Here is a 15,704-nt window from a genome sequence, read left to right as displayed (position 1 = left end):
TAAAGGCTATCTGACAGCTTACTTTGCAAATTAAGATTTTACAAACAAAACACATTAATTTATGAAATATGATAGCCTTCGTGATGCAGTGGTGAAAAATTACCAAACAAATGTACTTAAGTGCTATTTTAAGTATTCAATCACACATTTCGACTGGGGTCACTATGGAGTCATACTACAGACTCACAGACAGACAGAAATGGCAGAAAATTGTATAATACAGGACTATTAATGGCTTCAGACTCCAGTTGAGAAAAAACAAAAAAGATTTATAACTTCACTTGTACTTTTGGGTCTTTCTTGTATGTGCAAATCAGTGACATGCAAATCAATCTCTAGTCACCTCTATCTGTATCTAATGATCTTTTGGCTCATCTTACCACAGTGTGTAGTGCGAGCTGAGCTTGAGGATGAGCCAAATTAAATCTGAAGAGGCTGAATGTGAAGTTCACTTTAGCATCGGTGTTCTTTTGTCATATTTTTACCGGTTGTGAGTGAGGTTTAACTGTTTCCCTATTCTTTTAATTTTTCAGCTACACTATATCTAACACCTGTTGTGATCTGTGTACTTAATGCACAGAATTGAAATTGATATCATTACTCTAATTAGACTGTGGTATTTGGAAAACAAGTATATTTTCCAAAATGTTGACCGTATTTTGTGTCATTTTCCTGTTTCACTAGGACTTTACCAGCATAAAGTGGTTATAGACTGTCATAATTTCTCAAAAGTTCTAAACAAAAACAATGCATTACTTCATATGATCATGGACCGTTGACTCTTTTGTCTTTTTGCTCACTGCTCAAATTCTTCATTCATTCTGTCCATTTTCTTAGTAACCTTCCCTTTCATCTGGATAGTAGTTTCTGAGTAAGACTAGAAACTTTGTTATTATGTACGTATATGCAGTATGTGCTAAGCTTAAATTTCTATTGAATGTAAATGTGATTGAACTTGACCCAGAGCTTGTGACACATTGTATTCCACTGCCACCATGTTGACAGCTGCTCTACCCAGCTGGTCAGGCCCATAATTAAGTTATGACTTCATATTGTACAAAAGCCTAAAAATACAGTAATGTGTTCAATGTATGTCTCATGACAATCATTCAGTGTGACATGGCAATCATTAGATAGCAGGGCATTGGTTTGTATTGTGCTCTACTTGATCATAGATTTAGAGACAGAATGATGTGCCTTATATTTAATGCTTATAGTGTCTAAAAACAAGGGATAAAAGGTCTTGTCCCTTTCCTCCCTATTCTTTGGCCTCCATGGTATTTTCTTGGTCTTCCAGAGTGGGCTTTCCCCCAGTGCCAATGACTGACAGCAGCAGGTCGCCTGGACCCTGATTTAAACTCCCCGAAACTCTAGCAGACAGTAATCCACTGTTGTTGCTTGCCTCTGCTGCATTCTGTTCTGGCTACTGTGTTTGGTTTCCATGCTCCTGAAAGTGTACTGAGAAAAAGAAAAATGACAACACATTGATAGAGAACTCTTTCATCTGTGTCTGTCCCACATCCATCTAAGCATAGATCCCCAATATGTAATATAAGGGATAAATAAAAGAATACTTTATATAAACTTAAAGTTGAACTTACCTCACATTGTTTTTCTCCTCAACCTTTGCTCTTTATGTGGTCTACATTTATTGATGCCCAATCAGTTAACAGCATCAAATGATACGGATGGTATTTCCACAACCTTTGGTAATCGTCCAAAAGTCACTCTCAGCCAGTAGTCACCCTGGTTCACAATTCAGCAGAGGGCAGCAGACAGGCACATAACACCTGGCTATGCTGTTTAGCAACCATAGAGTTCAATAAATAAAAAAATCCCAAGTAAAACATTGCTTTGTGATGAGACAATTTTCACAGCATGGTATACTCTCCAATATCTGACCCACATGGCCCTTCTCCTGACCTCTTAGCCATTTCAAGAATAAGGTTACCGTTATATCATGTTCACAGCCGAAACACATGGGTGTTACCTCAAAAGAACATTTATACCAGACGACAAGTGAGACAAATAACAGTCGCACCAAGGACAGACAGCTAAGAATGAACAGCAGATGGCATTTATTTCTCTAAAATGTTCTATGGGGGCTGGAACTGGATACAAAAAAAAAAAAAAAAAAAACAAAAAAAAAACACAATATATGAGACAATATAGTGTCTTAAAATAGAGGCATGTAGTGTTTATTTACAATGTGGATAGCATTTACAATATTGACAGAGTAAGACAACAGGGATACATAGGGCAATGAGATGGCAGCACAGAAAACCATGAAACAAAAGTCAAGTCGCTGAATCATGTCAAAAGTCTGACTTTTCTTACCCACAAAAAGAAAACAAACAAAAATATTGAATCTACAAAAAATTAGCACAAAAGCAGACGTGGCATGTAACAATGTGAATAAATCCTGAATAGATTAACATAAAGTCTGTGTCTTCTTTTTTGAGGATTTGCGCCAGTGAACTCTTAGGCAAGGTGAAATAAAAGTTCAAAAGATAGACAAAAACATGATTTATCAGACACATAGAAATCTATCAGATGCAAATGTAATATTAACTATTTTACTCTTTTAGATGTTCGTCATTAAGTATATGTAGTTCTTTTGTTGGTTAATTATTTTCTTCAGTGGTTGATTGATTTGTCTGTATTGTTATGCTGCACCTTGATTTGCAGTTTACCATAGCGTCTTTTTTTCATACTACCACTAGAGGTCACCAAAGTCAGTTTTAAATCTCACACAAAGATTTAAGTATGCTTCAGTTTATTTAGTCACTGTACAGAGTGTTTGTCTCTATCTCTCTACTGTGACCATATTAGGACATCACAGACTGAGCTATCAGGCTCTACTTAATCATTGAGTATTGCTAAATAAACACTATCAGGAATGCAAGTTGTAATGCAAAATGATTCCTCTTCAGTTCAGGAGAAAAGCATCAATACATATATATCAGTCAGATATTTCCAAGACTTGTAGCAAAAAGCTTTCACATTGTAATTTCACAAGCTGACAATGCAAACTAGCAACAGCAATATACAACACATAAAATGAAAATTTAAATAGATTTTTATTTCAAATAAACATTGCATAATCAACCACACTTGTGATTAAATACACTCAAAATATGATTTATTTGCCTCTCTATTCACTCATAGAAAAACAACACAAGTATTGTAAAGCTGTGTGGAAAACAAGTTATTTTGGCATGTTTCATTTTTCAGCTAGTGTGTTTCTTAATTTACAGAAAAAAACAAAGGAAAAACCTATGTAACAAAATAAAAAAACATTTCAGGATGAAAACTTAGCACCTTGTTCCAGTCGTTGTGATTGTTAGACTGGTGTATAGTGGATAAGAAACCATAGTAAGATGAGAAGGTTGGCCGCGATGACACCGGCCATTACAAGGCACACTCCTGCTTCTTTAGGATATTGAGGACAGTATAAATGTATACACCATGATAAGAAGAAGTGTGCTGTCGGATGCAACAGGCTGACCCAAGATCTCAAAATCAGTTTACAACTCATCTTACGAGCCACATCCACAACTTCACTACATGCTTGATGCTATACACAATGACTTGCCAAAAAAATAGTGTACATAGTATGTGTTGCTAAAACTGTGTAAGTAAATCCAACGGTTTACATGAAATGGCTTCTATAAAGAGCAATTACTAAACCTTAATACTAAGGCACTGCTTCAAATAAAATAAGAAACATAACAGTGAGGTGTAAATGTGGAGACCATCAAAGGAAATCAACTCCGTGCACAAAGCTGAGCTCCAGTGTCTCTACAACTTAAACTCACTGCACAAATGGACAGTGACCACAATACCCATGTAAGCATATTTAACAGTGTGACAGAAACACACACACACACCATTCTCTACAGGGCGGACTTTTACTGACCAGAGGTAAGAATGACCTTATGTGATTGACCACAGTGTTTCCAGGTGGGTCTACTGTAGACAACAATGATACAATACTTGCCGATGCTTTGCTTATACTGTATATACAAACAACAAGAAGAGGTCATTCCGGATGGAGACTCACTCAGTGTCCCTTTTGAGATCTGCACTTCCTTAAATGTAACTGATGCAAGTACTGTATATAGACACACACACCATATATACACACACACACGTTTAAAAAAAAAAAAAAAAAAAGTTATTTTCTGTCAGTGCAAAATTCGAGGTTCATGTTAGCATGGTGTCAAAACTCATTCCTTCCACAGACACACTCACAATGAAAGTGTAATTTATAGTTTCTGAACACGCAAAGGGCAAAGATACATTTGTACCATCTGAAGTCTTAACTTGTGGAGGATGACATCTATATTACTATGATCTATGAAGAATGCAATTAAAAATGGGTAAAATATATATTTTTGCGCACTGCATCAACAAGCAGATTTAGTCCAAGTATATTTTAAGTGTAAATCACATTCAAAATCATGCAGCTGACCATGTTATCTTAGCATAAACAAAACCTTTATCAGAATTTCAAAATAAATCTTTTTTTTTTTTTTCTATCTTTGTGGGGGGACATGCCATTTCTTTCAACAACAAGATCTTGTGAAAGTAAATTATTTTACAAAACAATCTAAATATTGTTTTTTCAAATAAATATTACACATATACTGTAGCTGGGGGGAACAGGTAATAAATAAACCTAAAGCTAAAACATGATGCTGACTGAAAAGGCTTTTTTCTCCTCATGCTCTTACTTTGAAAAGTACAAAGCCAAAAATGAGAGGAACTGCTGTCCTAAAATCTCCAAACCTAAAGCTGTGGACGCAACAGCGCACAATCTGAAATCAGCCCTTATGATGCAGTTCCATTTTTTACGTGAGCATTTTGGAAAAAGGACGCAAACAAAATGCTAATGTGCACAACAAAGATTTTTAAAAGCAATACCACCCTGTTTTGTTCTGAAAAACATAAATAAAAGATTCCGCCCCACGATTTCAGGACATAAATGCTTGACCTAAAACATCTGCGGGGCAGGAAATAAAAACAGAACATGATCCATTTACAACTGCCATTAAAATCTAAATGCAGATAAAAGATGTATCTGCACACTGCAAAGAACCCCATATGTACTGTACTATATACTGTATATTTACACAAGAGTAATTACATTGCAGAGGTATTGATTGGAGTATTAGTTTTTCTTCACCACCACTGAGGTAATACGGAAAACTAGGATTTAAATGCATGTTTTTTTATATGGGTGTTAAGGCATAAAGCTGACTTTGTGTACAGCTTAAATAGATCTTATATCTGCATTAGGATTTTGATGCCAAGTGTATTTGGGGCCCATGATTTAAGTATGTTTTTGAGGAACAGTGTCCTTAGCTGTGAAAATATTAATACTGAACAAAATCTGTATTTAGGACCACTAAACACAGACAGCAGCATCAAAGCATGTGTAGGTCTGGTTTAAAGAGATGTTTTTGCAGGTTCACATGGTGTTTTAGTAGTATGACTCCTGTACGGTCAGCTCTTTTTCTTTATATAAATACTTGGTATCTTTTTCAAGAATTAGCTCTGGTATTAAAAATGTGGATTTTTAAAGGATAAGTAAGATGCAAACAGAGTATTTACAAATCACCAGTCAAAACAGCACAACCTGAAATATTGAATTTTCTTTTTCAGGTGATCAAAATTGTTCAGGCAGCTACGATACAGTTTGCAGTCTCTGTTGCACAGATCATCACTGTGAGAAACTTCAATTAGACTCGCGCTGTAAATCTTTGTGATGTACAAATACTTGAAGTGTGCACACACACAGACTCAGCAGAAGTCGTGATAAGCCTTTTGTACTCCTTTTCACACACGGATCCTATGAATACACTATATTGCCTCTCGGTCACTTTACACACAGTTTGTCTGTACAAGTTTATGAGAAAATCAAGATGGATCGGACGGAAGACATATGGTTTCCCTGATGCCATAGTCTGCCTGATATGACAGGAAGAGGCGTCGAGGTGCAAAGACAGTGGTTATTCAACGAGCCCCTCCTACAACAAATGCTTAATGATGTTTTAAAGGTCCATGCTAAATTCTCCACGAAAATCATCTAAGGCCACAATGTTCATAGAAGAAAGTAAAATGTAAACACTATAAAAAATAAAAAAAGAGAGGAGAAATTATCATGGCGATGTATCCCTAATAGGATAAAAGGCCATTGTTGTTGGGTTCGACAGACACACAGGATACAGAACCACAAAGCATAGATCGTAGACATGTGTCATATTACAGAGTTTAAAAGAGAACATATACCTTATGACCTAAGGCACTTCAACAACTACTCCCAGTGCCCTGTTTAAGAGTAGATCCACTGTTAATCTCCTGATCATCTTCATTCTCCTCTTCTTCCTTCTCTTGCCAGCCACCAAGGTGGACAGTGGTGGGCATTGAAATGCTGGAGCCAAGGCCACTATGTGCCTGGAAACCTGATAAGAGTATTGATACAAAAGTGTTTATTCTTGTTTGTAAGCTTTAAAGCTTTTAAAGACAGGTCACCAATTTACATACTGCTCAATGCCTGTGTATAAACCCTTAATACATTTTCTTATGCATCAATAATCATTAAAAATTATTATACCAGTGTTTTAGTCAATTTACTACAAATCATATACTTGACTTTTTTTATATTGTGTTTTTATACCCTCTCTGGCAGCCATTGGTCTCCATTCATTTTAATATAGTTGTAAAATAAACTTGAATAGACTTGAAACTTGTAATAAGTAGCAATGAGCTTCATATTTGAAGTTATGTTACTGTTGCTTGCCAAGTTGTCGGTGCAGGTTTGGTTTCTGTACTGTATTACCATGTTGTATAACGTATGTTTGACAAATATTAAAGCAGACATAATTGCTTCTAATATCTATTCTAATTTAATCTAATGCCATTTAAGGCTCTGCTCAATTTGTAGTTGTTCTAACTGGAGTGTGTAATTAAGTGCTGCAAATTTAGGTCATGACCATGATTTCAGCACTACAAGCAATCTTTTTTTTTTTTACATTACCCAGTCAATAGATTTAATGTTAATATCTATATATTTTAACTCAAACTCACCTTAATCAAACATAACTGCACACTGATAGTAACTTGTCATTTGCTGTTCAGCTATAGGGCTATATATTTTGCAAGGCTATTGAAAAACAAGATTTTCATTTACCAGTGTTTGTGTGTAGATCTCTCATTGGCACTGGGTTCTGCCACTGCTCCAAAGTCCTCTGTGGGTGGGAGCTCTGCTGGTGGAGCTGGAGGGACAAGCAGTTGTCAAAGTACAGCAAAACTGAGCTCTAGACTAGTGTTCTACAAGTGATACTGAAAAGTGTTACTCCACCTGAAATCTATGTTTTAGTATCAACTATACAACACCTTGAAAGAGGATGTTTTTAACCATAAAAACTGGTCACCATTGGAATCCTTTCTACCTGACATGAATTCAAGCTGATGGCTGATCAAAAGATATGTCTTAGGGAGTATCACTTTAAACTCCAGGCACACAACAGAGAAAGATATATATATATATATATGCAATAAATTAATTAATCAATTACCTCATGCATGTAGATGGCATGGAGACTCATCTCTGCTGAGGCAAACTCTGAGTGCAGTGTATTGCTCCGGATGCAAGAGTCACTGTTAGACAAACTGAAAAAGAAACATGTTAACCAAAGCTGATAACAAGCATTTGCATTTATTTTTCAATTTCACCAAACACTATTCTAGCCACAGTATGTAAACAATGCAGTAGAAAATGTTAGGTGTGATAAGTACCTGTCAATGATGGTGCGATCGCTGCGGTACATTGTGCTCTCGGGGGGGACGGATGAGCGCAGGAGGCCATGTGAGCGGCCACGGCTGGTATGTGGGAGCTGGGAGGTGGAGAAAGAGGCCAGGACACTGGCAGCGGCAGAAGCAGCGGTGCTCGGTGGGATGAAGCGATGGTCTCGCCCTTGTAATCCAGATGCAGTTAGATTGGAGTGAGCCAGGACACCGGCCAACAGATTATCAGGCTGAAAACAACAACAAAGGACAATACAGAGCCACTTAGTGAATAAGATTACATTGCAGTAGAAAAGTTGACATAATTATCTTGAGGGAAAATGCGTAGTAGGCTGTTGCTAAAACATATTTATGTTTCTTACATTAGCTGTCTGTCTACATGCATCTTTCAATATTTAAAAACAATGCAATATGGTTAACATGACTAATATGTTTAGTTAATGTGTGGTGCGTGTTATTTGTGTGATCCTCAAGGTTTCTTACCACAGTGCCAGACTCATTGGACTGCAGCGAGGTACAGAAAGGAGCTTCAGAGAGTAGCAGCTGGGTGGAGGGGCCACCCTGTGCATCATGCTGCACTTTGTCCTTCAGATGGCTGATGAACACTGAGCTCTCCTGAGGTGGCTGCCAGCGTGGGTTCTTAATGGTGAAATGCATAAGAGACAACTCTGTCTTGCCATTTTCAGCTTGTTGGTATATGGAGGCCTCCGTCTGGCCCTCAGACAGCCACTGCAAAAACATTCACAGATATACATCAATTCAAGCAACAACATCCCAACATTAAAATAAATATTCACTTTTGTCATTGAGAGTCGTACATCTCCAGTTTGAGAAAAGCTAATGAACTGACTGGCTTGAATCCTATGTAACATAATAAATTAGAACAAATCTTACTGTTGGGTTTCCATGGCGTCTGATGTCCATCTGCGCAAAGGAACAGATGTCTCCGACTCCAACCACCTCCACAGTGAAGTTCCTGAAGAAGTCAATGATCTCTAGAGACTTATTCCGCAGGTGGAAGATGAGAATGAAGGGTGTGACAATAGGACTGAGCAACTCCTCCAAAATGAACACCTGATTTGGAGAAACCACTGATTATACATAGTCAAATTTTAAATATCTTCATATTCTACACGCATAAATAAATCCAATGAGTGTACTAATAGACTGAAAAAGTCTCCTTGTCGACTAGGTGTCACATTAAAAATGTCACCAATCACAACGTAAACTCATCCATAACTTTAGTTTAGACTGTGACTAATGCATTCTTATCCACTGAGTTTCTTCATTCCTTACTGCTTTGTACTGGAACAGCTGCGCCACCTCGTCACGGGTCTCACTCTTGTTAGCATTGCCCCTCCAGTGGTCTGGCATGTAGTGAATGTGTGCCAGCATGCACTGCAGCAGCTGTTCTGGACACCACACCATATGCTCATCTGGGATGAAGGACCTGGTGTAGGACAGGTACAAAATATGTACATTTTTCAGACGTAGCACTATAAATTAGGAAAACAGGTAGCAGGTAGTTTGATTTTTGACTGAAATTCTGTTACTGATTAAGGGGACAAGGATGTCCTTAAAATATGTATGATATTCATGACTTCTAGTTTCTATTACAATTAATTATTATTAATTAATAAAACATCAAAACAATTGAAAATCGTAATCTATTGTAGCATACAGTTGTCTGTATATAATGATATAAACAGTAAGAGTAACAATTACAAAGTACAGACAGATTCCTTAATATGAACACCTGCTGACAGCGATCCTGGAACGGCTACAGGAAAATAACCTGGCACTGAAAACTCACCTGGCGATAGTAATAACCACTCCCAGCACAGTGATGGCAGTCAGAATGTGCTGCACTGTCAGAACATCCTCATCATAGACTGTCAGCGCAATGAGCACAGCCAAAATTGAGCCTGAGAAGAAGGCAAGGTTCTTAGCCAGCACAGTCAGCACTGGTGATGTAAAGGAGTTCATGTATTTGGAAGTGGGTTTGTAGCCACGGCCTAAACGTCCATGCAGCTCATGGTCCAGCTCATTGAAGTGTCGCAGGTATAAGCGACCATACAGGGACCAGCGCCGTGCGCCCAGGCTTCCAGGTTCTCTGCGAATGACTTCTGTATAGCTAAAGAAAGCATAGAGCACCTGCCACACCAGGATGAAGGGACATAGCAGTAAATTGGCCAAACCCATCAGCAGGATGACTCTACTAAGCTGCTGTGCGAGCTCGAGGCGGTTTCCATTCCGCTTGTACTTGGGGTGCAGGTTCCACTTATTCTGAAACAGGGAGCCAGGACCCCAGAAGAGAATAAGCTCAAAGTTGTACTTGAGGCCCTGCGTGAGGAACACCACATTGCCCAGCAGGGGGAGCTGCAGCTGCACTGGCAGCAGTGATTTGTTTATCATGGCCACCATGTAGTTCTTGAATCGAAGGATGCGGTGATAGATGTCAAGTTCTGTCAGCTCTTTCTTGTGTATGCACATTTGCTGTTCTCGTTGCAGGCTGATGAGCCGGTCCTGGACTTCCTGCCATGTGAAGTTGCAAAGTTCATCCTGAAACAAGGAGGCAAGGAGCACAAAGTAAGCTGACTAATACTACAGAGACAATGCATGACAACATGACTCATCATTTTAGGCATGGTTATCTTCATGGTTTTATAAGCATAAGACATTTGTCCCAAGATTGATTACCTGCTGTAGCATGTAATGATAAGGTATTCAAGTGTAGCACTTACCATTCTGATCTTCAGTGCTTTGATGTAGAACTGCCTGATCTCCCAGTAGCTCAGAACATTGCAAAATACTTTAACAAGTCGATAAATCCAGAAGATGGCTGCCATGATGAGAAGGAATATAATCCAACTGTTCTCTTGAATCCTGATTAGAAACAAAAGCCCTTTTCAGACATGGCTGGCTTTATATATCTTTTAAAGTAATGGATTTTTGTGATTCAGATATTGGTGACAACGTAAATGTTAGTTACAGCTGTGCTCAAAACATGTCAGGACATTTACAGAAAGATAGCCAACAAAAAAAAAACAGTCTAAAAATATCCTATAAGTGGTGAGGCGGCAGGCTAATTTGAAATCTGGGAATCAGAATAGCATCTACAGTGGGTACTCAGAGGCACACATAGGACACCTCCTCTCCTCTTAGGACATTGTAAATTGACCCTTTATTCTGCATTTAACTGAGAACATAATGAACAGATGAGAAAATAAGCAACTGTTGCTCTAGGTGTAGGTTACTTATAATGTATCAAACTCCTGTTTACAGGTTGTGGGAGCCGCAGCCTGCTTACTTCATTCCAAAATCAAGGAATGTTCTGTGTATTACATGTTAAAACACAGAGCACACTGGGAATTAGTTTATATTAGTGCAATTGTATCTTTTTCACATAATTTCTCTATCATTTTATATCAGTTAACTTTCAGATATAATAAACAAAAAATCTGAATATTATCTGGACATGCATCAGACTTTAAAATGGAAATTAGAGAAGTTATGAGGATATGAGGAGGACAGAGAGGTTCCAAACTGTGGAACACGCTGTTCCCAAATTAGATCTCCAAGCGGTTTTACGTCATGACTTTGATATTGAGTCACAGTCAAATTCAGGAACAAATTAATGAGAGGCCCATTAGACAAGCAGAGACAAGGCTATATTTTGGAGAAAAAAAAATATGACAACAAAGCGTGTGTGAGGTGTCACATGGTTGTCAGCTTGCTGGCCCGGCCGAGTTGTTAGTATCTTGGCTGTTGACAGTTTTACCTCACCAAAGCTATCAATTACATTGTCCTGTTCCGTAAAGCGAGTCTAAACACAGTACACAAATACCTTCCTCCAAGTAACCATCGGTTGTAGGAATGTGGCAACTCGAAGCTACCAATCTTAGGTTCAAATAAACAACAAAACTGAGAAAGAAATATATTTCCTAGAAAGACACATCACTATTACTTCAAATCAACACCTTATGTGTTTTGATAGAACTGTTTTTTAGAAACAAATCCAACCTTTAATCCTAGTTTGTAATCTGCTATTACCACTGGCATTAAGACCTTTTACCAACATGAATAACTTTTAATTCAGCAGATAATACACTATAAAAAATTGAATATTTGGTTCACATTGTCATATTTTGGATGTGTGTTAAAGTTGCTTCTTTTGGGACAACAGTTTTAGAATGAAAACAAGCAATAAATACTCATGTGGGCTAATAACGGAGTAGTAGTGACATAACAAGACTGTTTCTTTGTAGATCATGTAATGACAGTTAATAAAAGAGCTTAAAGAGGCATTGCCTATGACTATAAATACAAGAGTGTTCTCATGGTTTTCTGGGATATATTAAGAAATCCACAGGGTACTGCTAAATAGGCTACTATTCCATATTCCTTCCTTGTGAATGTCACTGTATCTTGCAGTCTAAAGCCACATCTGACACAAACCAATAACAAATTAAGTCAGAAAGTCTGATTACAAACCTATTAAGCAGGACAAATGAAATCGCTTTGAAGTCTTTAAAAGGGTAAAAGGCCTATAATAATATCCAAGACCATGTCTGCTTGAGAACAAAGCCTCTAATCAAACTGGCTGGAATGAGAGCACAGGCACATCCCTTTATGTGACTGTTTGAGACCTTTTCAATTAATTGTCCTTCCACTCATTTTGACCCAAAGGGAAAAAATACATTTTTACACTTTAAAGTTCTCCATGATACTGTATTAAAACATGATTACCTCTGAGTACACTGCTGACTAGGCAGGATGGCATCTGGAAGAGTGACCTTGTTCCTATCCAAAGGGTTATGGCCTGGCCCAGTGTGGTTGACCGCTCGATTGGCAAACAGGATGTCATACTCCACACAGTTGACAAGGAACGTCGTGAACGTGACAACAAACAACAACTGACTGTTAGGATGAGATGGAAAAAAAGACATGAGGCATCATGCTTAATGACAACAAGCAACAAAACTAGAGATGGCCCGATAACATTTTTTGCTTCCCGATACCGATTCCGATACCTGAACTTGCGTATCGGCCGATACCGAGTACCAATCCGATATCAGTGTGTCATATATTTTATTATGTTTTAACAACTGTATACTACTATCCCTGTATGGATGTGATATGATTTCTATCTTTGTTGTCTGTCAGGCTCAGGTTAAACTCTTTGTAAAACATGAACAAACACAAACAATGAATGCCACAGAACTTTCTTTTATTATCCAGTTTGACGGTCAGTTTAATGGAAAAAGAACATAAATAAACTACTTTAACGTAGATTTTCTTTAGGGCTTTATTACGTGGTATCGGATCGGTGCATAAACTCCAATACTTCCCGATACCGATACTTGTATCTATCGGTCCATCTCTAAATAAAACCCAAAGTAATAACAATGACAAAAGAGATTAATATTGGCATACAGTATTGAATTAAGTGACTATATTTATCATCAAGCCACAGACAGTGCACTATACTGAGAAGTGATTAATGTTTTGAGCTGTTATGTGGACAGATATCACTATATGAACCATTTGTAGACACTTGCTACTATACTATGGACACTATATGAAACAAACACAGACCTGTGACCTCAGCTAAATTCTATACCTATCTACTCGGCAGCTCAAGCAGTTCAAATAAGGGTAACATTACCTACAGCTAACACTAGCTTGCTAACTTGGTAGTCTGACATACAACCATAGAAATATTGCATGATATTCTATGTGGACAACACTTGTGTAACCCTACACTACCATGGTAACATAAAAACATACTGGGTAGAGGTTAAGACAAAGTACACAAATCTTCGACAGATTTTCTCCAGCTAATGGTTTAAGGAGCCCCATATTAATAAACTGTGGTCACAATTTGAAAACTCAGCAGGACCCAATAATAGAGAAGGCCAACTGGTAGCAGCAAAAACTTATCTCAGGCAGGAATGGAAAATAAAAAAATGGCCTGTGTTGTGATTAAGGCTACAACATGAACACATCTTAAATAAAATAAGTAATACCAGGAGAAATGCTGCAAAAAATCATTTAGTGTTTGGAGAAGGACAAATATTTCACATGAGCTTCTAAGTACAGCTGCTGTTGAAGTCATCTGGCTGAACATGATGAAGCCTGAGGCACACTTAACTGTCATAACAACTTGAAAAACGACCAGTGACATAAACTAGGCCCAAGTCTTACTGACAACAAGCATCCTGTTGGAACTGCAAACTCAGCCTAATGCTTTTAATTACACACATATCATATCTCATAACATATTCTAGGCATCTGAACTCTGAATTCTGTACTACTTAATACTTACACAAGTTCAAAGAACTCTGACATCATCATACAAGCGAAGCCATTCTTTTGATGGAAATGATAGATGTGGACAGGCTGGTTAAGGAAAATCTCAAATAGCATTATCTATTGAAAATTAACAAAGCCACATACTTGTTCAGTCACTCAAAATACCTTAACTAAGTACAGACAATCTTCTGGACAACATGAGGTATCACATATATATTAATCATCAAACTCAAGGCTCCCTAGAAATGTCCCTTTCCCATTGATAGATAAAAAAGGGAAACATTTTCAATTCAACACATTCTAAATAGGACTACTGACAAACATCTTAAGTATTTGTGTCAGACATAAGGGCAGTGACATATACACTGAAAGTACAGTTTGAGACACCTGCTATTTAAATGTACTGTAATTTAAAAGGATATCCTTTTGAAGAAGTTATCCAGGTTCTTGATATGGTGCCATGAGTCTGTAACATAAATGAAAGCATTATATAAATCTATAGATAGTTTTAGATAACCAACATTCATTAGGTACCCAATGTGCAGTTAGTCAATTAGATTAAAGATAATTCATACTTCAGTCGTAATTACATGTTTACCTTTCAGGCCTTCAGGCACATGCACCAGTAAATCCTCCTCCCCTGGTGGTGAGTCCTCCTCAAAGTCCTCAATTCTCTGATACTGCTGGTAAGCTTCAAAGTTGGCCATTGTGCTTCACATTCTTAAGGTCACCCCCAACTGACGAGCTACTTGTAGTAAACACTGTATAACACGAATGCAGTCTCGTAACCTCAGCTACATTCTGTAGCTAGATACTCAGTAGGTCAAGCAATTTCAAGCAAGTTCAAATAATGCTAACGTTAGCTACAGCTAACATTAGCTTGCTAACTTGCTAGTCTGACGGACAACGCTCATGTAACCCTACACTACCATGGTAACATGAAAAATACTGGGTGGCAGTTAAGAATTAACTACAAAAATCGTCGGCAGATTAACTAAACAATGTTAGTTAACGTCGTTTAAGATTACAACCTAACATAAATGTCTGATGGCTGGTTAGCCTGTGAATGATTCAGCCACTCATGCAGTCCCGGGGTGAAACGGTTTGTTTTGTTCCCCGGCTTGGTCTGTCCATCTGCTGACGGTGGATCCTTTTCGTCTTTGCTTAAAGTCCAATCTTGATCAGAGCTGGTTTTATACACGCGGGTATGTTTTAATCACCAAACGTTGGTCTTCAGTCTGTTGCGAGGTCTCCTATCCTAGCTAGTTGGTTTCCAAAAATACACCATCCAGTGTGTAGCCACTGTTTTTGTCTTTCACAAATAAATGTCAACAAATCGTCATTGACATCACTTCCGTTTAAACCGCCGTCATTTCCGGGTATGAATTGTAGTTTTCTCGCGTTTTCACAAATAAAGTCCTACTTTTGTCGTGTATCTGTTTAACAATGTTGCACAAATCGTTACAAATCCGTCAGTATGTAACCTGCCGCTCACTTTGTCACCATAGACGTTGTCACAAACTAATATTCACAATAAAAATGAATTCCTCTGTAGCCGCAGAAATGCACTCTGGGTC

General features: G+C 37.9%; 1 protein-coding gene across 1 annotated transcript; it reads right to left on the bottom strand.

Annotated features, from left to right (window-relative positions):
* Nucleotides 1-3,063: 3,063 nt before the first annotated feature.
* Nucleotides 3,064-15,460, bottom strand: atg9b (autophagy related 9B). Its single transcript, XM_028592992.1, has 13 exons — nucleotides 14,726-15,460; nucleotides 14,550-14,593; nucleotides 14,141-14,205; nucleotides 12,562-12,732; nucleotides 10,557-10,698; nucleotides 9,626-10,374; nucleotides 9,109-9,262; nucleotides 8,707-8,886; nucleotides 8,296-8,541; nucleotides 7,804-8,042; nucleotides 7,584-7,677; nucleotides 7,196-7,280; nucleotides 3,064-6,467 (listed from the first exon to the last, which is right to left on the bottom strand). Exons 1-13 carry the CDS (start codon nucleotides 14,832-14,834, stop codon nucleotides 6,313-6,315), a joined length of 2,433 nt encoding a protein of 810 aa, XP_028448793.1. The 5' UTR covers nucleotides 14,835-15,460; the 3' UTR covers nucleotides 3,064-6,312.
* Nucleotides 15,461-15,704: the final 244 nt, after the last annotated feature.

The sequence above is a fragment of the Perca flavescens genome, chromosome 12, assembly GCF_004354835.1.
Source record: "Perca flavescens isolate YP-PL-M2 chromosome 12, PFLA_1.0, whole genome shotgun sequence".
Classification (NCBI taxonomy): domain Eukaryota; kingdom Metazoa; phylum Chordata; class Actinopteri; order Perciformes; family Percidae; genus Perca; species Perca flavescens.
Note: the sequence above shows the minus strand (reverse complement) of the source record. Positions and strands in the feature narration are given on the sequence as shown.